Consider the following 26,564-nt stretch of genomic DNA (forward strand, 5'->3'; position numbering starts at 1 on the left):
TAAAGTAACTTGGACGGAGACATTAGCATAAGTTTTGTAGTTTATTGTCGAGGGTTTTCCTTTTTGTTTGTTTGTGTAGAACCTCATCCACAGTGTTGTCATATTTTTATGCTGCCATGTTGGTGAAGGTTAGTGGCTGGAGGCCTCATGTTTTCAGGTTGTCTGTTCATCCCATTGTTGTGAACACGATATTTCAAGAACGTCTTGACACAGCTTTCTGCTTTGTCAATGCAATATCTCAGAACCCCTTCAAAGAATCCTTTCAAATTTGGTACAAATCTTCACTTGGACTTTGGAGGTAAAAGGTCACGGTGATCTCACAAACACGCGTTTGACCTCTTGAACATGAAATCTCAAGTCTGCCGTTATAGATTTTCTTCAAATTATGACCAGATGTCACTTGGACTCAAAGATAAATTGATTATATTTCAGTGGTCACAGTGACATCATGAGTCTGGGAAACTGCAGTGGTGGGTGGAGGCATACAACCCCAGGGTCATTCTAGTAGTAGGATGGTGTTGTGTTACAGTTTGTATATGAATCACAAGTCAGATCTTGTCTGCAATGGAATGTGTGCCTTGTCAATGATACTGTGCTTAAAAACTAAATGTCCTTGTTTTTAGTGTACACAAAAATGGAAACTGAGTAAAGCACTTAGAATTAGGAATAAATACAACAATATATAATATTTGTATGAAATTGTCTGCGAAGCAATGTGTTTCTGAGCTTGTCCAAACTATCTGTGGTTTCCTCATCTCCTTCTACAGAACCACGCAGGTCACCTGAACATGGGTCACTACACGGCCCTGTGCCACAACACCCTGACCCGGAGCTGGCACTGTTTTGACGACTCAGCGGTCCGAGAGGTGCAGGACGGATTCGTACAGTCTCCAAATGCATATCTGCTGTTCTACAGTCGCAAGCCTTTCCACAATCCAAAGATCCATGGACTCTATCAGGCCGACATCCAGTAGAGGACTTTTAAACTCCCGGTACATTATTTTTTTAATCATTTAAGATTTAAACCTCTTTTCAGTCCACTCCTCATAAAAAAACCTGAACTCAGGCAACATCTGTGTCGACTTCTCCGTTCGTACCTGTACATCAAATAAAGTAGATCTTACATTGACTTGTGTGCTGCCATTATTCTTTGTTCAGTAATGTCTAACAGCAGGAATACAAGATGATAATCAGGGTTTGGCTTCTGCCCTTCAACACATACTTTTATGAAAACAACCTGAAATGCATTGACACACACACACAACATTAATTTGAAGCAGTTTTAATAAATAGTCATATGAGTTGTTTGGGATTAATATAATCGTTATATCTGAAACAAATGTTTTATGAGTATCGAGAAATAAAATCAACATGTACAAGTAAAAACATTATGATCTCATGCTAGGCAACAATATGGTCAGTCAGGAAGTAGAGTCAAATCCTGACACCTCAGATCTCCGGTCCAAAAAGAAAAAAGAAAGAAAAAAAGAAGGATATACTCTGTGCTTAATCTTGTCGGTCAGTAAATGTTGATACTTAAAAACATATGAATATTAGTGAATAAAGTCTCATGTCGTCATATTCCCCAGAGTCTGTACTAAACACAGACAATCAGATGAATCAAAATCCAGCCTCCTACAAAAGTGTTATTTCAAAACTACCCAAGGAAGATGCCAACTTATCACAGTAATATTTCCTCTATATGGTTTTTGTGTTTGAATATAATCATGTAAAGAGTTAAGCGTGTTTAAACAGAGAATAAATTCTACAACAAAGTTCACAGCAGGTGGGTTTTTACTGTCACTGGCTGCACCGAGCGAGACGGACAAGGTCTCAGCATCAGTGTGGTTCAACGCATTCTGAGTCCGGTGTTTATGTCACATGTTAAACAGTGTGTTCTACATGAACAACTTAAAACTGAGTGCATATTGTGTAAATGCAAGACAGTGGGAAATATGAACAAGCAACAATCTCAGTTCCCTCCTCTCTTTAGAAAAAAAATGCAAAATTCAACACTCACAGTCTCGTACAGTTCAAGATGAAGTTAAGCATCAGAAGGCTATGGAGTTAAACCCCTAAAACACGTGGGTTGTCTGTATGAATAAGCTGATACTATAATGGCTGCTACTTTCAAGGAAAAATTATAATTTGGTCACTTAACAAATATTCACCTTGCCCCTCGAGTAGTATTTACATTATTTGAATGTGCAACATCAGCATTGTCAGGTTTGTACATGCCATCTAACTGTAACCCTGCTGGATACACAGAACAAGCTGAGGATCCGTTCTGTGATCCATCCATCCACATTGTGCAATGAGACTGAAGAGCACCTGATCCCGATGTCAGTGCTACAACACAACTACCAAAGTATAGGCGCATCTGTTTAGTCTCTAGATGATCAGTAATATGAGCAGACAGCATGTTTTAATCAGCTATAAAAGGTCCAGTAGTAGCTGAAGCATTGCACCGCGTGACTGCACCGCTCTCCGATCAGGGATAGACGGCATCTCATGGCCACTCGCTCGAGTACGTCTTTGCGTTCACACGCATGACGAGGTAACCCGCAACTACGTGTACCAGGTTCTCACAGCTGTGATTTTAAAACGAAAAAAGTTAACAACCTCTAGGCTTGAGTATCGCTGACCTGGCTTCAGTCTTCTCTCTTCGTGTCCCACAGCTTCATCACAGGGTGGAGTAAAACAGGATGTAAGCGGCGGACGACTTGACAGAGGAGGTGGAGATGTCTGTCACCTCGTGGTCGTCAAACTTGTACCAGCGCTGCTTGGTGGCGTTCTTACAGTACCCTGTGTAATGGCCGCCATCTAATCCCCCGTAGTGGTTCTGGCAGAGGAAAAGAAGAAGGTTAAGCCTGAGTCTTAACAGCTAGAAAATCTTTTATTACTTTTACATTTTATTTCATGGAAGATGTTTAAGCCCCAAATCCCATTTCATTGTTCTCTTTATAAAAAAAATATTCTCAAAAAATAATTTCACTTCTACTTACAGAAACCCCATAGAGACCGTATCTCTTCAGGGTCTGTTTGGGTCCAATAACATACTGAGCCAGGTCCAGACTGTCGAGAGAAAAGTCTACGGTTGTCTGCAGCTTCTGCTTCCATCTCCCCTCATACGAGAACCTGCAGAGACACAAAAGGAGGAGATCACAAATATTAGTCGGGATTTAAATTGGGATCTTTCACAGTCTCTTCATTTTATCTTCAAATGGTGAGAATGAAAATTCAAAGACATGGATTTAAAAAGTTAAACAGACCGTTTTAAGTGCACCAGGAGAATGGGTGGGACTTTCCAGATCTCCAGTTTCTTGGTGGAATCTCTGTGGGCCTTGCAGTGTCTGCAGAACACCTTGTTGTTGTCTGTCAGCTTCTCTTCCTTAGAGAACAGCCTCAGACAATCCTGCCAAGAAGCATCAAACATTTCAGTATTACAAAGTACAGATTGTACAGTTTCATTTCACTTCTTTTTAATTACAGAAATTTAAAAGCATGGTTAATCTCTCAAGTGTCGTCACAAAATGACTTTGGTTTGTCAAGAGAAGGAAACTGAAACTCATTTGGTGGTTCTCAAAGTCTGGAACAGCGCAGCCGCGACAGGTGAAAATAGTGGATAAACATTCACTTCATGCACCCACATTAAACTGAAATGTGAAAACTGTTTTCACTGAGTACTGTCAAGGAAAATGACGATCTTCTGACAAGTTCAAAGCTTTTCAGAAACTACAAAACAGAAAACCCCTGCCTCACTCTTTGATGCACATGTTTAATGACTGTCTGACCTGCAGGGAGCACTTGCTGGTGGAGGCCAGAGGCAGCGACAGGTACATGAAGGTCTCAAATGTCCGTGACTTGCGATGGCAGGTCAGACACTGCACGGTGGACTTGAACTGCCCCTGGAACAGCGCGACGATGATGGACTCGTTCAGCAGCTTGTGTTTGCTCCAGGCCAGGTCGGCTGCCGCCGGATCGTCCAAATGGTCGTTTTCCTCCTCCTTGTACCGCTTCCTGTTGTCCGCCTGACCCCAGAGACGGAAAAACAACAAGATGGTAAACAGGAACAGGTGCAGGAATAGGTGAGAGCAAAGCCTCTGTCAACGAGTGACGGCAGATACAGAATAAACTGCTCATAACTGTAGTGCTGTAATTTGTGTTAAACAAATTTGTATTCAACATCCATCTAATCTTGTTCCCTTTCATTAACATGCAGTTCAGCCAGTTCACTCTCAGTATAAGAGGCAGGGAGATATGAAAAGAAAGTAGCTAATTAATATCTCATTAATTAGTCTGACTGAATTATCAATTAGCCTGAAGAGGACAGAACATGGACAGAGATGGGGGGGTCAGCCTGATGGTCTGAACATCACACAGAAGGGACGCGATGAGATGGAGAGTGTCATGGTAAATGCACGTCAACAGCTGTTACACACCTCAACCTTAAGTTTGAAAGACTGAAAAAAACAAGTTAAATGGTCTTAGAATAATTATCTAACAGCCTTCCCTTTGAAAAATGTCTTTGAAAGTGAGATAAAAAAATAAAATAAAGTAAATATCAAGCTAGTAAAGTGTTTTTTAAATCATAGAATTTAGTCCTTTCCCCCATTCGGATGCACATGAAGCCGGTAAAGACCAGTCGATACAGGCAATGAGGCATGTCTTGGGTCTACATGCACAGAGGTTCTGACGGAGCATCAGACCAGACAGATGCAGACACACCACACTCACACTGCTGCAGGAGGACCAAGGACACACAGCTATTTACTTACTCTCTAATTTGCCATCAAAATGAAACCCAGTGAAAAAACAGAAAGAGGGAAAATAATACTAAGTTCTTATTGTTAACAGGCAAATGTGCAACAACATACAGGGGTGGTAAAAGGCAAAAAAGCCATAGTTGAGGACTGAATTACTTAACAGTAAAATTCTATTTTTTATACAGGGCGAGTATATTTAGTTTCTTTTGCTCCAAGCAGATCTTTTTGAGACTTTAGTTACTGGTGTATATGTCCTTGATTAGCATGAAACCAGTGTGCACGCTACCTTGTTGAGGTCCTCGTGCAGCCCATCCATGAGGAACAGCAGCAGCTCCTGGGAGTCTTGCTGGTCGTAGCCAGCGAACTGATCGTTGATCTTGCCTATGGTGATCTTGAAGTCTCGCGGACTGATGCACTTGTACAGACCGGACCACAGCGCCTTCATGATCACGCCAAACTCCTCTGCCACCTCTCCTTTATGACCAAGGACGTTGTACCTGGCAGAGGAAGACAACAGAGAAAGATATGTTCAACATTTCCCCTCACAGCTGATTCTTCATTGGAAAGTAATTCCACTTCTCTGGGCCCTGACCTGTTGATGTCCTCCATGTAGTAATTGTTGTTGAAGTACTCAGCCATGGCCGGGGTGTTACACAGACACTGCAGGATGGAGTTCATGTAGCATGTGTTTCCAAGGTTACGAAGGCCAGTCAGTGACGTGCCCTGACCTCCAAAAGTAGGATTCAGGCTGCGAATTTTGGCAGCTGACGGCCGCGTAATCTCCACTTTAGAATAGACTTTAGCATTGACAGGTCTAGAGAAAAGAACAGAACAATGAGAGAGAATACCAGACTAGTTTAGTAGTAATATTGAAAAGACTGCAGCACTGAATTATTCTAATAGATTTCAGAAATAGGACATTGTGGCTGGAAAATCCCAGATAGACTTAGGGTTGAATCTATAAAGTGCTGATCAAAGTGCACATTAGTATATGTTTGCACACCTAAATTTGACACTTAGATTACATATTACTCTTGTTTCACCTGCATCCAAAAACAGGCTCTAACTACACTTTGAAATACAGCAGTTTAACGGCTGTACGAAGATCCACACAGGCTACTTCCAGATTTGTCCTCACCATCTAGACATCTATCATAAATCATTAACCTGCAACCAATCCCAACAGTGAGAGCGACCTATACTCCCACAGATTAGCACATCAATATACAACAGTGACAAGAAGATTAAAAGCCGACCCCAATAAAAAGAAAACAATCCTGTAATAAATGCTTCATTTATGATTATGTTGTGAGCTGTACCTGCTCCTCTATGGAGCTAAATTCATGACAAAACTTAACAAACAAACAAAATCTGTTTTACAAATTCCTTACCATTCATGTTTGCAAATAACAAACTCATGCATTTAGTTTTCTGTAATACAAAACGTACCTGACAAACAAATACACTACATATTTTGAATAAATTATTATTTAGAAACAAATATAATAAATAAAATAAATAATATTTTTTTAAAAAGTTGAATCATCTGTGAATCAAATATTTCCAGAGGTCTTTTTAGATTTATTATAACATAATGTACAGAGGTTTATTTTTTGGTCAATCAGTGCTGCGTCTGGTGGGATAGAGAAGTCACGCATGTGCCTTACTTGGTTTCTCTGTTGATGGTGGGTATGACAGCAGCGACGGTCGGGGCGGAGGCTTTCTTCTGGGCCTCCTCTCTCAGGTCCTGGCTGATGTCAGGGGAGGAGTAGGAGCGTTTCAGTTTAGACTGCTCCCGCTCGCAGTCAGTTTTGGCATCCTGCTCAGCTGGTCGTGGCGGTTTCTGTTTAACTGTTGGCGGAGTGGAGGGTGGGGTCTGTGGAACGGTGACCTCAGGAGGGTACAGGTGGACGCGGTTGGTTGGAGAATGGTAGTATCGGTACGTTCCAGTAACAGTGTCAAGGAACTATGGAAAAAACGATTAAAAAAGGAAAATTAGGTGGAAACTAACAATAAGAGGAAATTATTATTTCTCAATTTAAACATGTGGTACCTTCATCCAGCCATCTGGAAGGCCTGGTACGCTCCTGCCCATCTCTTCACTCCTTGCTCTAGTCAGGGGCTCCCTCTGTGGAATAAACACACAAACACACTCTATTTAAAGTTCTCAACCAAAATATTGACCTATACCGCATTCAACGTGCATTTATATTAGTGATGAAAACTGATAATGACGTTTAACTGACTCCCAGAGGAGAGAGAGAGAGAGAGAGAGAGGAGAGAGAGAGAGGACGAAGCAGCGGGACAACATGGCTGATGGGTGAGCCTGAGAGAGCAACTGAAAGTCATGTACGGTAATAAAATGAACTATTCCATTATGTAAATACACAACATGCAAATGTCTGGTATAAAGGGGTTATTAAATCATACAATCTGATAAAGAATTGTCCTCTGGGCTCTTCTAAAGAAATGAGTACTAAGAAAAAGTTATTTCAGTTCGTGAGATCATTTTGATGGATTTTGTTTATACAAGGTGCGCTTATGTGGATATGTGGTCTCATTGTTTACATGACGTCAAAGGGATTTCATGTGTTTACTTATTGCCACAGACCTAAAACACTACGTATGGAAATTAAGGGTTTCATATAATCCCTGTTGCATGATTAAGTAAAATGCTTAAACTGCCTTTAAGACTCAGTGGTGAACTATCACTGACAGAAACGAGGACTCACCTTAATTTCACTAACAATGTGGTTGGGAGCAGGTGAATCCAGAGACATACTCTTCGAGGGTGTGTCAGAGTTCGGCTCCTTTCCCCAGGTCCTGTTCTCTTTGTCTTCCTCTTCTTCTGCCTTTTGCCTTTCCAGTTTCTTTTTCTCCTGATGCTTCGTCTCATCTTCTTCCTTTTTCATCGTCTCACTCTCCTCTCTTTCTTTCAGCTCCTTCTCTTTCTGTTCCTTCTCCCGCCTCTCTTCCTCTAAACGCCGCCCCTGGTTGCGTTTCTCCTGCTCTTGCTTTGCCTTCTCCATCACTGCCACCACCTCCGAGTGTATCTGACTTTGCTCCTCCTTAGACAGAGCATTGTTGGGCATGAAGGGTGGTTTGCCTGTGCGGTCAGGGACAACTGGGCCATTCAGGCTGGAGTCCTTCGCTGAACCGTTCTGGCTGGGCTTAGGTTCGTCTGACACCTGGACAAAGGGTTTCTTGGCACGGTCAAACTAGGGAAAGAGAATGAGAGGGTAAAAGATAACATGAGCGATGTTAAGACACTCTTTGAGCAGGTTTTGTATTCTTCAAAAGGTTTGTAGTTATCAATGTTGATAAGATACCTGTGGAAAGGCTTTGGCTGATGCAGGTGACTGGCTGGATGGACCCTTGTTATTAAGGTCCGGACCAGAATTAGTGGACACATTGACGTGCGAATCGACAGTGTCTGGCAATACGTCGCTAACCATGGAGGTTTTAGATGTTGGGGGATCTGCTGGTGTCACACCATTCACCAACACAGGACCTGTGGCTTCCTGAGGCTTCTGTATGACTTCAGGCTCTGGTTGAGTCGGGGACGGGGGCTTTGATTCCTCTAGGGACGGGTAGCTGAAGTTCACTGTTTAACACATCAAATAAAATACAAAAAAAAAAACAAGACAGTAATTTAGTCGGAAAAATAAAGACTCAAAAGATAAGATTCACATTTCAAGTGAGCTCTCTTTACAAACAAGACTGTGTGAGCCAAAGCCTTTTTCTCTAAAATGCTGCTAACAAATCTCAGCTGATTGTTGATGAGTCACTGGCAGGAGGCAAGGGGATCGGTTTCAAAACACGAGCATAGTGTAGGACATGAGGTTCAGAAATACAGTAAATACCAGCAAACACACATTTATTCACAGAAGCTACATTAGTTCTACTTCTGACCAGATTGTGTGATACTCACACTGAGGGAGGGTGCTGGGGATATTCTGTCTGGGGGGCCGAACTTTAGCGTTGGTTGTGTACATGGGGTAAAACAGCAGCCAGTTCTCGTAGCCGCCCTCCAACACCAGTGGTTCACTACGCAGGATAGTCCTGCTGTCCCACTGTGGAGTGCACAAACACATTAGTGTATCCTGAGGGGAAGTCACATGTAAGCAAGTCCACAAATGGCAAACCACACAAACACACACTGACCTTGTAGAGTGCATCTTTGAGGCTCTGCAAGGTGGTGCCCAGTTCGAGGTCAGTGACAGAACTGAACCAGTCCAGCAAGACAATATAATCCACAAATCCTCGCTGCCTCCAAAGCTCTTTGGACACATCTGGTAGCTTTGTCTCAATCTGAGTCACGGTGATTCTGAAAAGTCATGAATCCAGTTCAGTTAATAACAATTTATGAAAGGAAAAGTGATAAAACATAAGACATAAACAAATATTATCAATCAAAAGCGAAATCAGAAGTTACACATGCAGTGTCAGGTGAACCAATCATGAAGCCAATTCTCCAAATCCCATCCTCACCCTGGGCTAATCGCCTCCTCAGGCACGCTGATGTAGCTCTGCACTGGGACTTGAATGTGGGACTCCTCAAAGTTTGTGTGGCTGCGGGCATCCATCACGATTACTGTAATCGTCTGATCCTTCATCATGTGGAACAGTTTCTCAGCTGTGATCCCACCAGCTGGCCCCGCAGCTGTCGGATAAAGTCAGAAAATTAACACCAGACAAAACAGACTTCAATGGTTTGAGAGTAAACATGACATCAGGAGATTTCTCCGATTTTAACCAATATTTCAGAAGTATCTAGGTTTACCAAACTCTTTGTTTGTTATTCTGCTTACCCTTTGAGGTTGCATTCTTCAGCTCATTCTTCTCTCCTTTTACCTGACGTAAAGACATGAGAAATACATGCTGAAACAATCTTGTTAATACATAAATCAATATTCATTTGACTGATTCCACTTGGCATCATTTCTACTTGCATAAAATACATTATTATTATGACATTTATATAATCCTGATTGTACTATGTGACTATAAAATGGGCTTCGTGGTTTAACTGTGTCTCAATTAAAAAAGCCTGATAATCACAACACTTGGCTTAAATTCAACTCAACCACTCAAATTAGTGTTAAATAATATGCAAATAAACTAAAGTAAACCTCCTTTAAATTGAACAAATGTGTTTTATTAATCACAAACCATGACCATTTATTCATGATGGGATGTTTCTACCTTTTTGCTGTCCTTCTTGTTTGCTGATGATGCTTTCAGAGACCCTTGACCACCATCTTTCTCCGTCATTTCCTCTTTTCTTTTCTTTTCCTCTTGTCTCTCCTTCTCCTCCAGTTTTTTACGAACCTCCACTTCCTCATACCTATTTAGAGATGTAAGGATTTGATGAGTAAAACAGAAACACACTTATGTTCTGATTATCTTGCTACTCAGACATGAATGAGGTGCATAACCAGAGCCTCTGACCTGAGTTTAAGACTATCAGAAAGCTTCTCAGCTTCTTCGATGGCTTTCTTGAAGCTGTTTTGCCCAAGCATGGTCATGAAATAGTCCTGTGGAATAGAAAAAAGTTCTTAGAAATAACTTGCAGTACATCAATAGAAATAATGCTGAAGAATTTTCAATTTCACAATTATTAACTACTATACCGGTTGCTCCTTGAAGTCGTGTCTTTTCTTGATGATGTCATATACTGTTAAATACTTCATGTACATCACATAAGCTTTCTCCTCATCTCGGTTCAGACGGCACTCCTCCGCCGCCTTGAAGATTTTGCAGGCACTCTGAACATAGCTGCAACACAGAAAAAAAAAAACTTCCATAACAATGAGGTCGTTCAAGTTTGACTGGACTATCTCTTTCCCTTCACTTAATAATGCTAGAAAAGCAGCAACACTGATGTCACCAGAGGACTGGGCAATAAAATAATATTGCTATAAAGTTTATGCTTTGAGCGAGCATAGTGAGGAAGTAAAACACAGAATTGATTTACCTCCGATTTGTAAAGCTAGTGCACTGTGTGTTTGGCCTGTGAAGCGCTGGTTGCATGTTTATTCAATATTGAACATATCACGTGCCTTAATTGCACAATATTCGACTCTGTACTTTCTTGAGCTCTTAACATTACACATGCCAAAAGTGAAGCTGATGAGATGAACAGTTTTGGGAATTAGCCTGTTTGGCTGTCTATCAAGTGTTTGTCATTCCGTGCCCATAAAGAAGAGTTTAAACGACAACCTTCACACAGGAGCAACAGTTAATCTGTTAACTTAGAATAAATAATGATGTCATTCATCATGAAAATTATCAATTGAATAAATATCTTTTATCTTTAGAGACCCTAGCTCTAGAGACCCAGACCCAGCGTTACCTCCTGGTGCTCGTCTTGTCCGGCTTGATCTCTGCCTTTTTGTTGAGGTCTCCCAGAGACGTGGACAGATACAGCTCTTTGACCCCGTTGGACACGGCAGGCATCTTCGCGGTTGTGTTCGGTCACAGGCGGGACACCGGTCAGTGATGTGCGGCAGCTCCGGACATCTCTGGAAACGACGAGGTAAACAAACCCTGGTTTCCAAACACAGACGCAAATCCCATCCACCGGTGGTTAGCATTGGCACTGAGTTAGTGTTTAGCTTATAACATCATCCATAAGGTCTCGGCTTTACGGAAACGAGAGTTTAACTGTCAGGCAGCATCGAAATAGAAAAGACCAGAAATATACACGTTCAGATAAAAAAAACCATGACAGCGATAATAAGACAGATTTAACTAAGTAGCTCGAACTGTTAGCGCATTAGCCAACGCCAGTTAGCTTGTGGTTGCAGTTAGCCTTAGCAGGACATGTCAACAACATTAGGAAAACTAAATCAAACCGTTTAATAGCAAACAACTCAAGTGACAGGTTACACCATATTTTACTCACATAAACACGATTCAGCTAATCAAATGTTAGCGTTGTAGCTAAGTAGCTCGGTTAGTTAGCATGCTAGGTTCTCACGCAGTTAAACGTCACAGTTAGCTCCTGTGGGCTATTTAACAACAGCACAGGTAGTCGCGGTCACCAGTAGAGATATCATCCAGAAATAACGCTGAGTCATGCGTGTACAGTCCACCTGCTTAACGAGATAACGACACCATCGTAAAATACCTTTTACTGATGCGTTGCTGACACTTTAGCTACTTTTTGACAGCTACTTCCTGATTCCTCCTTCCTCTTCTTCTATCCTACGCTTCGGCTGCGGCTGCGGCTGTCCTTCATGTTGCAACACCGCCACCTACTGGAGGTTAATTTCTTCCACCTTGACTTCTTTTTTTAAAATTGTCTTATTTTCTTTTTTGATTTTTTTGATTACTATTTTTTTGATTTTAAAAGAGGAACAGAACAATAGACAAGTATACTTGGGGTTATATACAATACCATACAGAAAAATACAAGCCAGGGGTGTTGTACAATATACATATAAATATCCTGTAGAATTTAAATATATTCAAAGTTTTAACAGCCTTTTTGTTCGATGATTTGCAAATTAGGTTCAACGTCTTTTATAAAAAAATAAAACAGAGTATTTTATTGCTTGTGCTATACAAACAATATCACCCCTATCTTTTTTACGGCCTTGCCCACTTCCTGTAGCACATATCTCCTGTATGCTGTCACCGCATGTTGTTGACAGTTCTTTACATTGTTTACCAATACCACTCAATGTGTTGCATAAATATTGTTTTGTCCTGTTCCAAATCTTTGTCATTCTGTTTGTTGTCCAGATGTTGCCTGTTTATGTTTGCTTTGTTTTATGTATATATCTAAATGTTGATATAACATTAAAAAAAAAATCTGTGCACCCAAACATGTGCATGTTTCAGTGCATGGAGAACCTTACGCTATTAAAATATCCATTGCCACCCCTGAGCAAATGTTACGGTGTATCTGAAGTGGTTATTTTTGTTCATCTGTAATGAAGTGTATCTATTCTCCTTATCCTCTTGAGGGTTGCAGGGGGGCTGAAGCAAATCCTTGCTGACATTGGAAAATGATGGGTGACAGGACACCATCGTATCATACAATATTCACACCTACATTCATAACCCGACCAATTTAGAGGCTCTAATTAACCAAACCCTGTGGGGGGAGGAAGCCAGAGTACCCAGATAAAAACCCACGTAGACACGGAAAGTACATGCAAAGTCACACACAAAAGTCTCAAAGTGTGCAAACCACCGAACATTTTGAACAGTATCCAGAAAAACCTGTTTTTAAATTGCATAGATATGTTAATTCTCGTCTTTTTTTGTGTATAGCACTTTTAAAAGCACCATGTGAACAAAGTGCATAACCACAGCAAAGCAGCTGGCAGTTGTTCTCAGTGATTGATTTACAGACAGTCTCATCACCAGTGTGTCTCTTTGCTCCTGTCATGTCAAACTAAGTGTCCAAATCCTCTTTGTTTCTGACTTTTGGCTTCAACTATCAAGCCCAAGGGTTTTCTTTGTGATATGCTGATGTGATGTTGATATCCTCAGCTCATTTGAATAAAAGCAACAGAACACGATCCATCATGAAGCACTCGGACTTTGATGTCACAAGCTCCAAATGCACAAATTACCGTTAAACCTCCTTTCATCTGACTCTAAGACGTAATGGCACAGAAGGAGCACAATAGTCACTGTGTGCTCTGCTCCACGTCACGTAACGCTCGTGTGTATTATACCATACACACACACACACACACACACACACACACACACACACACACACACACACACACACACACACACACACACACACACACACACACACAAACATACCATTACTCATTAGGCTTCCTGCCTTCAGTTTCATCAAAAGTCTGCGTGGCAACAATTGCTCGACTGTGATTCAGAGGACTCACAAGAATAAATGTCCAAATCATGTTTGTGTATTGACATAAAGTTTTAAAATGTGATCCTTTAACAGCAAACCTGGGCTTGATCCATGTCACAGTTTGAACTCAATGAAAGGAACACGGTGTGATATGGTGGTGAATGAATGTGTCAGTCAATGAATCAATTCAACTGCAGTAACACACATTTACTACCTTATAACCTTCCCTATAAACCAGAATATCACTCAGTAAAGCAAACACCTCCGCAAAGGCCCATCAGTCCCTTTAACTCAATCAAGCTGCACCAAACTTCACACACTCACATATCAGTGCCCTAAATGTACCTGATTTCTTTCATCAAGATCCATGAACTATTTCCTGGAAAAAACTGTGACAGAAAAATAGTTAAGAAAGTGAAAAAATATCTGATCCAGATCTGCACCGAAATTTAACGGGTTCTTCTCTGACCTTCACAGCATTCTTCCACCAAGTTTCATGGAAATATGCTGAGTTGTTTTTGATTAATCTTGCTTACAAACAAACAGACGTGGGTCGGAGACATAACCTCTGTGGTGGAGGCAATAACATCTACGTTTATTAAAATCTAAACCCTTAATATTAATGAATAGGAGTACATGTTTCAAATGTCTTAAACTTTATTACTTTCACTGAACCAATATCTCAAAATCTCTTTTGGCACCGATGTGTGCTCAGCGTGTTTGAACTAACCTTGGATTTTCTCCGTCCAACCATTGGCTTCCCCCAGAGGACCGGATGGGATTCAGCACACGTCGAGCACAATGCACAGCAAAGAGCAGAGTGTGTGAACAGTCCAGGTGCTGCTCCTGTTATTGTCAGGCTTTGAAAGGCAGTGATAAGCTGTCACATAGATGTGTTTGTTCTCATCATCCTCTTACCTCTGGCTGTGTGTTCATTTGTTTAGTAAAGAGTCTTCAGCCAATGCAAATACTGATTTAACAGTCACCCTCTGTAAAGCATTGAGGCAAGATGAGAGGGAGACCGACACATATTTACCTTAAAAAGCAAGTGTGGTTTCCACCTTTTCATCTAATTCTCGGCAAAGACAAAGAGCAAGGGAATAGCCTTGGTCTATTTCCCAAAATGTGACTGTGACTTCAACCAAAGAGTGATTTCAACTTTTACTTTTTCATTTAAATAACTGTATGAGACCCAGAGAGGTCACTTTATCAATATATATAAAATTACACAGAAAGATTAGAGGAAAGTCCCAAAATTAGGTTTGTTCATCCCTACGCTCACTAATTAACTCAAGACCTGGATGAAGTACTCTAAAAGTACAGATTGCTTTAGTATTTGTTTAGTATAGTATAGTATAGTGTATAGTTACAGTTAAAGTTACCCCTGCCCACCCCCACCCCTGTAATGCTTTGCAGTGGGCCTGAGGCCTGGATACTATAATTACCTATAATGCATCAATAGGCCTTTATACAGCAGTACAGTATAATAATCTAAGAAATTGACGAAACATAGCAAAACATATTACAAAATATGACTGTACATCTTATATTCAAGTTTATATTATATTATAATACATTTGATAAATAAATGACGAGTTGCTGCATTATGTTGTGATAATAAAAATAATAACACATTTGATTCATAAAGAGCTTTTAACACTCCTGAAAGATACTTTTACTTTATTACTTTATTTGACAGGGACAGTGCATGTTAATAACATTTCTGTAAATAGGCCACAGAGGCTGTAGGTTTTAAGTAAAAGCAACAAAAAACATAAAACTAATTAAATTCAAAACACACATCATAGTCTCATATCAAAATATAAAATACACATATTTATTACATGTATAATACATACATCTATATTTTCAACCCATCAAAAGCATTTGTGTCATGTGCGGACGAACTGATACACAAACACTTACACAACCGATATGTTGACCTGTAATGGTAAACACAGAATAATACCACTGAGATATGAGTTAATAAACCATTACCACCAAAGACAAGTAAATATTTACAACAAATGTGGAACGAGTGGGTGAACAATTCCAATGATGGAAAGAACATGCGGGGGGGCATTTCTTTAGAGGTTCAAATGCGTCACCACTTCAGGGCGTGTTCCACTCAACAGGGTCTATATAGGTCTGTGATCTATGCCTCTGAACACACGAAGCATCTCTGCGGCCAAGAGCTCTCATCCTTAGAAACAAAATGCAGGCTGAGGAATACAATCGCAGAGGTAAGCTTCCCGATTTGTGTTTGACTGCATTGACTCAGTTTCTCATTTGTCATTTGAGCTGTTATAGTGTCTGTTTGTGATCAGGTAAGGAGCTGGTGGACTACATCACACAGTACCTGGGCTCCATCCGGGAGAGGAGGGTGATTCCAGATGTGAAGCCCGGTTACATGAGGGAGCTTCTCCCTGACGCGGCGCCTTCAGAGCCCGAGGACTGGGAGAGCATCTTCAACGACATCGAGAAAGTCATCATGCCGGGAGTAAGCTCCTATCATCAGCCATTTTGAATCTATAGCAAGCAAGCAAGCAATCTATTTACTTATCTTTTTATTCCCCTGCAGGTGGTTCACTGGCAGAGCCCTCACATGCACGCCTACTACCCCAGTCTGACCTCGTGGCCCTCGATGCTCGGGGACATGCTGGCCGACGCCATCAACTGTGTGGGATTCACCTGGGTGAGGAGACAATCACAAATCACACACATCTCTCTTCTTCTTCTTCTTCTTCTTCTTCTTCTTCTTCTTCTTCTTCTTCTTCTTCTAATTATAACTAGTGCTGCCATCATTAATAACACAATTTCATCTATAAATATCATGTCTTTTAATGAAAAAAACCATTATTAACATGAATTACATAATTATAATAACCAGTCTGACCTAAGTTACATATGACAGTTACACAACTGTTACAGGTCTCTTTCCCTTTTCCCAATTTCTCTTTAATTTTGAAAGGGCTTATCCTCACTATGCAAAGTGCCTTGAGACAGAGTATGTGTCGTGTTCTTTGATCCTTAGGTATGAGAAGAGTCGGTCTTGGTTTGGTTCAAAAAGTATTTATTTAGAAGCAATGAAAAGGTACAGCATAGCTATGGGCACTCAATGCACAGCCTCGGCTTTAGTCAGTAGCTCGGGGGAGTCAAGAGTCGCCCCGAACGGACGACAGGTGCAATATTTATAATAGTTGGTAGAAGGCGTGGTCCCAGCATCTTGGAACTGGAATCCACCAATGATGAGGAGCCGCTCCCAGGTTCGTCCCTCCTTTGATAGTAACTGGGCAAATCTTCACATTCTGACAGTGTTAAGTTTTGTGTATTAAAAACAAGCCTTGACCCGGCTGAAGCTTTATGAGTCTTTAGTAGTTTTGCAGATACAGTGTTTGTTGTTCATTGGAGTGAGAAACATTGTGTTTCTGCTTTATCGGCTGTATGTTCTGTGTGCGTAAGAATGCGTATTCATCAGACAAGACAACGCCTTTCCTATCTGCCCTTCTGAAGCTGGGGCAGCTTCTTGATTTCTTTCTAAGGCATAGGTCACAGTGTCTTAATGAGCACAGTGCATTCATGTATGTGTGATGTTGACTAAAGCTAAAGGCATACTGTAATATATATAAAGGTTTATGTATGAGAACAAGTTTAAGTGCAGTGTATTGTATGCCACGGATTACAGTCCTAACACATAACAAAACATTAATTATTTCTGTTAAGGTACAAACATGGTGCGTGTAAAATCGATCCTTTTCGGGGCTATAGTGTCTAATTATATTATTAAAATCCTAACATATGCGCTATACAAATAAAAAGTGAATTGATTTGTATAAACGATGAGTGTGTGTGTGCTGGTTTTGCACAGGCCTCCAGCCCAGCCTGCACAGAGTTGGAAATGAATGTGATGGACTGGTTGTGTAAAGCACTGGGGCTCCCCTCCTTCTTCCTGCATCACCATCCTGACAGCAGAGGTGGAGGCATACTGCAGGTTCATGGCACCTTCATCTCTCTTTTAAAAACCTTCATACAGGAGTGTCTGTGGTTACTGGGAGCTTATTATCTTCCTCCTCTGCTTAGAGCACAGTCAGTGAGAGCACCCTAGTCGCTCTGCTGGCTGCCAGGAAGGACAAAATGTTGCAGCTGCGGGCTGAGCTCGACCAGGATGTGGACGACTCGGTCCTCAACGCCAGACTGGTGGCTTATGCTTCAGACCAGGTCAGTGTCACCGCCTCTTTTACAATAACTTACCGTCAGTCTGATGAAGTGGAACTGATTGATTTGACTGCTTTTATAGGCCCATTCCTCCGTGGAGAAGGCCGGTCTGATCTCTCTGGTGAAGATCAGGTTTCTGCCCACAGATGAGCAGTTGTCTCTGAGAGGAGACGTCCTAAAACAAGCCATACAAAAAGACAAGATGATGGGACTGGTCCCTTTCATGGTGCGTAAGTGACACTGAAGGATGGATGGGTATCATGAGGGTGGGGGTGGAAAATCTCAGAATATGCCTTTAAATTTAAAGCACCCACCGACTGGAATAACCTGTCCAGCTCTCTCAGATCTGTGTGTAAGAAACTGGAACTTAATTATACCTAATGTGTAGGTGCATGGGCGTGTTAATGTATATGTGTAAAGCTTTAAATGTGTATGTGTATACCTTTTGTGTGTATTTACTTTATATTTACGGTATATAAGTTGTCATCAGTGGGGAACTTGTGGTGTGACTGGGTGTGGCTCGTCCTGGTTTGAATATGTATGAGTGTGTTCCTGTAATTTGTCTATATTTGTCTTATCCCAATGGGTTTATCCAACCAATAAACTTAAACTTTAATAACAATCTAATAGGGGAATAAATTCAATAACTTTTACCATTAATGTTCAAACACTTTTTGTTGATCAAGCCAAGTAACATTGAAATCTGAGCACTTTCTCCGCCACTGCAAAGAAAAAGTAAAACCACGAAAACAACAAAAAAAGTCCTCATTATACATCATTAGTGTATGTTTTCAAAGAATAATTAAAACCATGTTTCTGTCCTGTTCAGCTGTGTGCAACTTTGGGAACTACAGGAGTGTGTGCCTTTGACAAGCTGTCTGAACTGGGACCAGTGTGTACGTCTTCAAATTTAGTTTTTTTCTTAAAAGTAAAACGTTGTTTTTCTTCCATTAACATGCTCTGTGAGTAACATAGCATTATTAAAACCTTTATCCAGGTGCAGAAGAGGCACTGTGGCTCCATGTTGATGCTGCGTATGCCGGCTCAGCGTACTTCTGTCCTGAGCTGCGCTGGTCGCTGGAGGGCATTGAGTTTGCTCACTCTTTTGTCTTCAACCCCTCCAAGTGGATGATGGTCCATTTTGACTGCACGGCCTTCTGGTGAGTAGGAACAGCTCCAAATCTGTCATGAAAATGGCCGATAAAAAGAAACATTATCTATGAACGTATATGTGAAATCAGTAACGAATAAATCTTTGTTGGTTGATAATATGCTTGAACTTTGTTTTCTCAGGGTGAAAGATAAATTTAAGCTGCAGCAGACCTTCAGTGTTGATCCAGTTTATCTCAGACATGAAAACTCACTGGCAGCCACTGACTTCATGGTGCAAGTCTTCACCAAATTAAACATTAAGCTATTTATTAGTTTTTGATTTCGTATCACTTCACATTCTCTGTTGTTCTCTGTTGTTCAGCATTGGCAAATTCCCCTCAGTCGACGTTTCCGTTCTCTCAAACTCTGGTTTGTCATGCGCTCCTTCGGGTTGAAAAACCTTCAGGCTCATATCAGACATGTGAGTGGTGCTCAGTTCTATTTAAAATGTTTTATGGCAGAAGTCCAACATCATCAAACAAGGGAATTAGTACAAAGTTTGTTTGCTGTAGAGAAATTACATTAATACCCAAAGGTCATAAATCCTGTGTTTCAGAAGTTTCAACATGTACATGTGTATTTTCTCTGTGTTGTTTCAGGGGATTGAGATGGCAAAGCTCTTAGAGTCTCACATAAGGAGTGACCCACATTTCGAGGTTCCGGCTGAGAGGCACCTTGGTCTGGTCGTCTTCTGTCTGAAAGTATTTATAACCATTTTGAAATACCAATGTAGTAAGCTATAAAAACATTTTCTCTTTGTTAAGCAACATGTCTTTCACTGGCTAATCATTACAAACGGTCCAGTCACACCTCGTTCAAAGGTGAACTACTTGAATAAGTTTAACCTGTTTAAGGAAATGCTTTGGCTTTGTTTGGAAGCATTGAGTTTTCTTGGCCCTGCAACATTTTGTGAATTTCTTTTTCAAGGGAGGAAATGCTTTGACCCAGGAGCTGCTGAGGAGACTGACCCGGTCAGGCAGCATGTACCTCATCCCTGCAGACATTTACACCAAACGGATCATCCGCTTCACAGTGACCTCACAGTTCACTACCGCGGAGGACATCCTGAAGGACTGGGGCGTCATCTCCAAAATGGCCTCCACCCTTCTGGCTGAGACGCAGGGTCTGAATAATGTGGACCAACCAAAGACAGGGGAAGATGAGGTGATTGTAGCAGAAGCAAACCAGGACCCAGACTCGGTCACCAGGTCTGATGAGAAGGAGGACGCTGCGTCCAGGCTGGACAAAGCTGAAGTGGAGCTGTGGATTGACAAGGCTTGGAACCGACCTAGGAGAACAATGCGTTCTCTCAGCTGCAGCAGCGAGCCTCTGCCGTACACCTGCACAGTGTCTGGCTATGACTTCGACACTAGGCCCAGTGTTAAAGATGCTGCCGGTGGCCTCCCCACGCCATCCACAACAGGACCCGGTGCTATGTACAAGATCACAGAGATGCCTTCCAATCTTGTGGGTAAACAGGTCCTGAAAAAGCTGACAAAGTTCTACAGCGTGCCCAGTTTCTGCAACCAGTGGGTGCAGTGCGGTCGGCACCAGCTGTGCTGCCCCCTGAAGGTTTCACAAGTCGCTCAAAAACACTTGTCCTCGAGCTGCAGGAGAATGAACTGTATGACGTCTTCTCCCGTAGCCAACACAGCTCCCTCTCCGAATCCACTGGAAACCGCCTCTGCACCCAAGCTCCTGTAAGGATCCTCAACGCAGTGTACAGTAGTTCACATCCTCTGTTTATAACCTAGCAATTCACTGCTGTTTTGGTGCAGTCGCTTCTCGGTAAATGCACGATCACCACCTTACATTGTCCCTTCTATAAGATGACTTCACTCATTTACGGTCATGTTTTCAAAATCTTTATTAAAATTTACACAAACATTATGTCTCTTGAAATGTTTCAAGAATTCAATTTTCATATGTCACAGTATTGCTCACAAACAGGTCGTTTTGCATTATTCGGCTTCCTGCAACACATCAAATGTGCTATTTGATGTTGACAGTCAAATAACAAAGCTGGTGGTCACTCAGAGCCGGTTTCTTCCCTCTGCGATGGAGTTGTACATGTCCTGAGTCATGGGTACGTAGCCTTCACTGTCCTCCAGGAAGAACAAACAATCGCTGATGACGGCGGGGTTGAAGCCCTCCTCCCCCAGCTTCACCTTCATTTGCTTAAATGTCCCAGTCACTACCAGCGAATCCTGCCAGAGCAAAAATAAAGGTCAAATAATGTTAGACATTTATGAATTTGTTTTATTATAACCTTATGACTAAATCCAGCAGGACCTCACCTGTATGCGAATGAAGCGCGGTCTTGCATAGCTGGGGAGGAAGTTTTTGACATGATGATATGTAGCTTTGCTGTCAAAGTCCATGTTTTCCTTCAGCTTTAGTGCAGCCATTCCAATTCTTCCCTCATGTCCTAATCAGTCAAGGTCAAAGGAAAAAAAGAGGATGAGAGTATAAATACCTCTGTGTTTCATAATGTGCCAAAGTCAATTCAAAAAAGATTGCAATAGTTGATTAATAGACATGTTAAAGGTTAAAATGGTCAATAGCCTGATGCTTTTACACATATTTGTATTTTTGAGATCCCTGTTTTCACACTATCTGGTATAATGATTATTTCCTTTATAAATCTAATAATGTAGTTATTACCTGGCACCTTCACACCATAGACATTAGCCTCCTCAATGCAGTCCACCATGAGCAAATGATCTGCCACCTCTGTGGTCGCCACATTTTCTCCTTTCCACCTGTACGAGATGAAAGTACGTTATATCGTATGTTTTACTTCTTAAATTAATTGGTGTTTTGATTTGGAACAGAGATTAATTAGATACAAGCAGGAAATACTTTTTTTCATTTGTAGAAAACAGTGAAATAAAGATTTATAATGAAGATTAGACAAGAGAATCAAATATTGAAAACTAGTACAGCAGTGTAAGAAGGGTAATCAGGTCCTGGATTTACACTGTGTTGCCTTTTGTATAATGTGGGCTATGTGTTTTGCATTTTGATGTATTTGTCATTGCTGTTATTCAACCTCAAGTCTCCTAATGTGGAGAATATCAGTTGGGCCTGCACATGAAGTAAAACTGTGTCTGACATTCACTTTGCAAGCAATGTTCAATTGATCGGAACCAGAATTCCTCAGACAGGTAATGTTTATTAAAAGGGTAACACTGAAAATGTTCCTGGTTAAAAATCTATTGTTTCTGACTTAAACTTCTGTTGCCATTTGACTCCAGGAAGTCGATCCAAACAGACACGTGAGAACTATAATTCCAAAGTAAAACACAGACAGAGCCCAAGCAGGAAGTACGTTGACATTTTCTCAACTCAAAACCACAGGACGGATTATCAGGGAACTTGGTGGAAGGATGTGGTATCGGTCAGGGAAGAACCCACTGCTTTTTGTGAGGATCTGGATCAGGGGGTGCAATCCAGGATTTTTTAAAAACCTTTTTTTCCCGCTATTTTCCTTGATCATAAATCATTAATCTTGATGAAAACAATCAGGTACAGGTACTTAGAGTTATGAGTGTGTGTATTTTGGTTCAGCTTGATTGAATTTCAGTCTAGATACACGCAGTTTGCAGGTTCATTAACCAGGTTAGGTTCATTGGAGACTCTAAATTGATTAATCGGTATTGATCGGTAAAGATAAAGGATGGAAGGATGGTTTGGTAGTATCTATGAGTATGTGAAATATGGTGCAGTTTGTCTGAATTTAAGGGGACTGCTGGGCCTTGGCAGAGGTATATGCTCCTCTGAGTGTCATTCTAGTTCAGTTTGTTTAATTGACAGACCTGAAAGTGTCTCCAATGCGATCTTGAAAGAAGACAAATCCCTCCTGGTCGATCTTCAGCAGGTCGCCGCTGTTAAAGTAGAGGTCGCCCTTCACAAAGACGTCCCTCAGCTTCTTCTTCTCTGTTTGCTGCGTGTTCTTGGCGTAGCCAATGAAAGGCGTTTTTTCTCCAATCTTCACCACGAATAAACCGGTCTCTCCTGCGGGTAAGAAAACATCAAGCTCAGAATACGTATCGGTGAAAAAGGTCAAAAAGGGTCAGAAAAAGCCCCATACGTGCTTGGAGAGGATTGGCTCACCTTTGGGGACGTCAATACAGAATCCTCTGGGGTCTCGGACAGGCTCCTCCTTCTCTGTATCGTACCTTATGAGTTTATACTTATATCCCATCTGAAAAACAGTTTCAAAAGGAATATTTTTACCTCCATTACCCCTTTCCCTTTATTATTGGTGAGCGTAGATCCCATTAACATTTGGATCGGATCTGGATCAGAGAGCAGATCGAAAAATCTTTCATCGCTTTCTTTAACATAGGATCGATAGAGCATTTTTAAACATTTTCACTGATTTCTCAGAGTATGTGTATGGATTTGGAGAAAAATTCTGATATGTAGTGAATTAAAATGCAGTTTCAAAAGGGGACTGTTGGGCCTTGGTGCAGGAACGTGCTCCACTGAGTGCCATTCTACTTGAACATGTTTTCGTCACATCTCACAGTTCTTCAAGTCTCATCTAAATTCGGACTGTTGACAAATTGAATTTGCTCCTTCACCTTACTGTGCTAATAAAATAATAAAACATTTTACCTTGTGTAGGAAGTTCTCCTTGCCAATAGCTCCAATTTTCCCAATGTAGTTGACAAAACCAGCATTTCCCTCCGTCGCTCCGTAGCATTCCAAGATCCTAATGTTCCCAAATCTCTGCAGGAAGTCTTCCCAGGTGTCGGCCCTTATCCCGTTCCCGATGGCCAATCGGACTTTATGATCTCTGTCAATGTCGCTCTAGAGGAGAGGAGTGAAGGAGAACAGGGAGTCTGGCTGCATGTATCAGTTGCATACTGTTAGTAACACAACTTATTGTGTGATATTTACCTTCGGTGTGTTGCACAGGTAGCGCATAATCTCTCCTATGTACTGAATGACTGTCACGTTGTACTTTCTACAGTCGTTCCAGAACTGAGAGGCAGAGAATTTACGTCTCAAAACAACAGTGATCCCTGGAAAACAAAGAGACACAGACTTCAGCAGCGTATATGACCTAATAAACACAGTGAGGGCTGCAAACCTGTGAACTTTGAAATACAAAAGAGGGTAAAAGCCAGGGTTTACTTGAGGTCATGTACTTGTTAGTTTAACCTAAAATAACCTCAATGCCATCAACAGGACACAGCCTAAAAACCATGTTGTGTAGCTTTATGATTATTTGATTAATGATTATGTTTTATGGGAAATACTGAATTACCTGTGTCTATGGCTCCACACAGTCCCATCAGAAAGCCCGCGCTGTGGTAGAGGGGCAGGTATATGTAGATGATATCGTCCGAGCGAACGCCAGAAATAGAGTGAATGAAAGACGTCATCCATAGTCTATTGTGGTTAATTACAGCAGCCTTGGGAAGCCCTAAAAGACAAACATTGTAGTTTTATTGTCTTGATTGTATCATTCAAGGCCTACGCTTTAAAAATACAAACGCAGATAAGGATTCAAGGTGAGATAAATCCCACAGATCACCTGTTGTTCCTGAGGTGTAGATATACAGCGCAGGACTCTTGAGGGTAACGTTGGCCCTCAGCTGAGGGGACAGAGGCTGGTCTGAGGCCTGCTGGATTTTATCCAAGAGGCTTTCGATGCCCTCCACATCGCACTCCTCACTTAAGATGAACACACGGACACCCTGCTGGTTCAGGGTGGGCAACACCTCCTCCACAGCCCCTCGTAGGTCTGAGACACAGAAAGCAAAGGGAGTGAGTGGAAATCAACTGAGTGAGAGGTACAAGGAATTCAGCTGGTTCTCAGTAGCGCTTCATAAACTTCACCTGGATTGATGATGTCTGCTCTGACGAACACATCCACTGAGATCAGCTTATTGCAGATATATTGTATTTATCGATTTGGCTCATCAATTAACATTTAGCTACAATATGTTAGAGTAACCTCCACCAAGGACGTTATGTTTTTCGTCTGCGTTTGTTTGGTGGCAGGATTACGCAATAAGTACTCAACTGATTTTAATGAAGCTTGATGGGTGGGGCATGACTCAGATAATAGGCTCACCTCAATCATGGATGTCGAAACATCTGCTTAGTGCCCAAATTATTAAACTGGCTCCACCAGTTCACTGATTTTACTGAACACAGTGTTTGTGTCATTATGGCCGCAACAACCAAAGCAACCTATCTTCAAGCACATTGGATCTCTATTTCAAATGTTGCATCTAAATCCAAATCCAAACCAACTAAAGTAACTGGTGACCACTTCTTCAAACAGATGACATTTAGGCTAAAAACATGCTGTAAATGAACTTGTTTCCAGAATTTGAAATTGTGGACGACACCACAGGAGCAGCATGGAGGCATTTAACATTTGGAGAAGTTGTCACCATTTACTTAAATTGAGCTGGATTTGGCTGCAACGCTGTTTACCCCTGAGACTCCAAAAGTGTTTTGTGGACTCAAACACTTCACCCATCCCCCCCATCGGCATAGTGGTGTCCATAGTTGTTTGTCTGCAAGCAACAGACAAACAAGAGAAGTGAGCGTGGCAACAAAAGTTCTCATCTCATGGAGGTTGGTGGGTCTCACCAGCAGCAGCCACCAGGACCTTGGCCCCGCAGCAGGAGAAGCAGTGCAGCAGGGACTTGGACCTGATGTTGGAGTTGAGCAGAGAGGCCGTGCAGCCCAGTTTGGTCACAGCCAACCAGGTCCAGACGAAGTGCGGCTCGTTGCCCGCGAACAGAGCCACCGTGTCCCCCTCCTTCAGGCCGGCGTGCTCCTGCAGAGCCCTGGCCAGCCTGTTGCTCTCCCTGTCGGCCTCCCGGTACGTGTACGAGCTCCCCTCGAAAACGATGAAGCTCTTCTGAGGCTGCGTCGCCACTTTGTCCAGAAAACGATCCAAAACGCTGTAGAACGGTTTCTGCTTCTTGATCCTGCCCATGCGGAACGCGAGCTGGATCGAGGTGATCGCGAAGCACAGATCTGCCCAAATGTATCGGTTTCTCGCGAAGAGCAAAAACGGCCAAATTGCCAAAAACGTAAAAATGGCGTATAAAAGCATGTTTTGTTTTCTGCAGGAACGCGTTGTTCCCTGCTTCCACACAGAGTCCTGACAAGCTTCTGCCAAGATCAGCTGGATCTGGTTTTGCAGTTTATACCTATTGAACTTTGGGCTATTTTCTTGTGCAGGGGTGTAACAAGAGAGGGGTGTGTCGTAAGAGGAACCGAAATCACTTGGATTTAATGCTTTTGCAGCAGTTTATAAGGGTAACTATTTATAACTATTTATCCTTCACAGGAATTAGAAAAACGTTTAAATGTATTCCTGTCCGGAAACACGTGGAACTACAAACTAATCTGAAGAGTATGTGCACAGGAGTGTTTCAAGAGAATTCCAGGGCTCTGTTTCAAAAGGGACCCTGGGGGGCCCTACATGGAACCAAACCAGGAGTCCAATATTTTCACCGTATTGGACTGACACACACACACACACACACACACACACACACACACACACACACACACACACACACACACAACACACACACACAGACAGT

The 26,564-nt window shown here is 41.8% G+C and overlaps 3 protein-coding genes across 4 annotated transcripts; 1 reads left to right on the forward strand and 2 right to left on the reverse strand.

The window, feature by feature from the left end:
- Positions 1–1,266: 1,266 nt before the first annotated feature.
- Positions 1,267–12,002, reverse strand: usp8 (ubiquitin specific peptidase 8). Of its 2 annotated transcripts, none has more exons than XM_035158218.2 (19): positions 11,899–12,002; positions 11,122–11,315; positions 10,400–10,544; positions 10,218–10,303; positions 9,972–10,113; positions 9,578–9,620; positions 9,258–9,429; positions 8,931–9,093; positions 8,698–8,839; positions 8,096–8,370; positions 7,499–7,984; positions 6,820–6,894; positions 6,434–6,732; positions 5,359–5,580; positions 5,053–5,263; positions 3,795–4,031; positions 3,273–3,415; positions 3,006–3,138; positions 1,267–2,842 (listed from the first exon to the last, which is right to left on the reverse strand). In XM_035158218.2, exons 2-19 carry the CDS (start codon positions 11,223–11,225, stop codon positions 2,684–2,686), a joined length of 3,237 nt encoding a protein of 1,078 aa, XP_035014109.2. In that variant the 5' UTR covers positions 11,226–11,315; positions 11,899–12,002; the 3' UTR covers positions 1,267–2,683. The 2 variants fall into 2 exon arrangements, with proteins under 2 accessions (XP_035014109.2, XP_035014118.2); XM_035158227.2 differs by lacking the exon at positions 11,899–12,002 and adding an exon at positions 11,749–11,870.
- A 3,824-nt stretch (positions 12,003–15,826) lies between these two features.
- On the forward strand, positions 15,827–20,834 carry hdc (histidine decarboxylase). The gene is made up of 12 exons (XM_035167932.2): positions 15,827–15,854; positions 15,939–16,111; positions 16,193–16,306; positions 17,480–17,602; positions 17,692–17,829; positions 17,909–18,052; positions 18,656–18,722; positions 18,824–18,986; positions 19,120–19,210; positions 19,301–19,399; positions 19,578–19,679; positions 19,906–20,834. The coding sequence occupies exons 1-12, from the start codon at positions 15,827–15,829 to the stop codon at positions 20,680–20,682; spliced, it is 2,019 nt and encodes a 672-aa protein (XP_035023823.1). The 3' UTR covers positions 20,683–20,834.
- LOC118116476 (very long-chain acyl-CoA synthetase) lies at positions 20,828–26,275 on the reverse strand. Its single transcript, XM_035168230.2, has 10 exons — positions 25,597–26,275; positions 24,527–24,736; positions 24,257–24,415; positions 23,887–24,011; positions 23,602–23,796; positions 23,095–23,185; positions 22,797–22,995; positions 21,643–21,740; positions 21,276–21,406; positions 20,828–21,185 (listed from the first exon to the last, which is right to left on the reverse strand). Exons 1-10 carry the CDS (start codon positions 26,066–26,068, stop codon positions 21,012–21,014), a joined length of 1,854 nt encoding a protein of 617 aa, XP_035024121.1. The 5' UTR covers positions 26,069–26,275; the 3' UTR covers positions 20,828–21,011.
- Positions 26,276–26,564: the final 289 nt, after the last annotated feature.

The sequence above is a fragment of the Hippoglossus stenolepis genome, chromosome 1 (assembly GCF_022539355.2).
Source record: "Hippoglossus stenolepis isolate QCI-W04-F060 chromosome 1, HSTE1.2, whole genome shotgun sequence".
Lineage (NCBI taxonomy): Eukaryota > Metazoa > Chordata > Actinopteri > Pleuronectiformes > Pleuronectidae > Hippoglossus > Hippoglossus stenolepis.

Coding starts and splice junctions, on each gene's coding strand:
- usp8 (XM_035158218.2), bottom strand. CDS start 11,225: ATGCCTGCCGTGTCCAACGGGGTCAAAGAGCTGTATCTGTCCACGTCT. Junction 9,621..9,971: donor ACAAGAAGGACAGCAAAAAG/GTAGAAACATCC, acceptor TCTTTACGTCAG/GTAAAAGGAGAGAAGAATGA. Junction 2,843..3,005: donor ACGGTCTCTATGGGGTTTCT/GTAAGTAGAAGT, acceptor TTCCTCTGCCAG/AACCACTACGGGGGATTAGA.
- hdc (XM_035167932.2), top strand. CDS start 15,827: ATGCAGGCTGAGGAATACAATCGCAGAG. Junction 16,112..16,192: donor AGAAAGTCATCATGCCGGGA/GTAAGCTCCTAT, acceptor ATTCCCCTGCAG/GTGGTTCACTGGCAGAGCCC. Junction 16,307..17,479: donor ACTGTGTGGGATTCACCTGG/GTGAGGAGACAA, acceptor GGTTTTGCACAG/GCCTCCAGCCCAGCCTGCAC.
- LOC118116476 (XM_035168230.2), bottom strand. CDS start 26,068: ATGCTTTTATACGCCATTTTTACGTTTTTGGCAATTTGGCCGTTTTTG. Junction 23,186..23,601: donor AGGAGAACTTCCTACACAAG/GTAAAATGTTTT, acceptor ACTGTTTTTCAG/ATGGGATATAAGTATAAACT. Junction 22,996..23,094: donor CTGTATTGACGTCCCCAAAG/GTGAGCCAATCC, acceptor TCTTACCCGCAG/GAGAGACCGGTTTATTCGTG.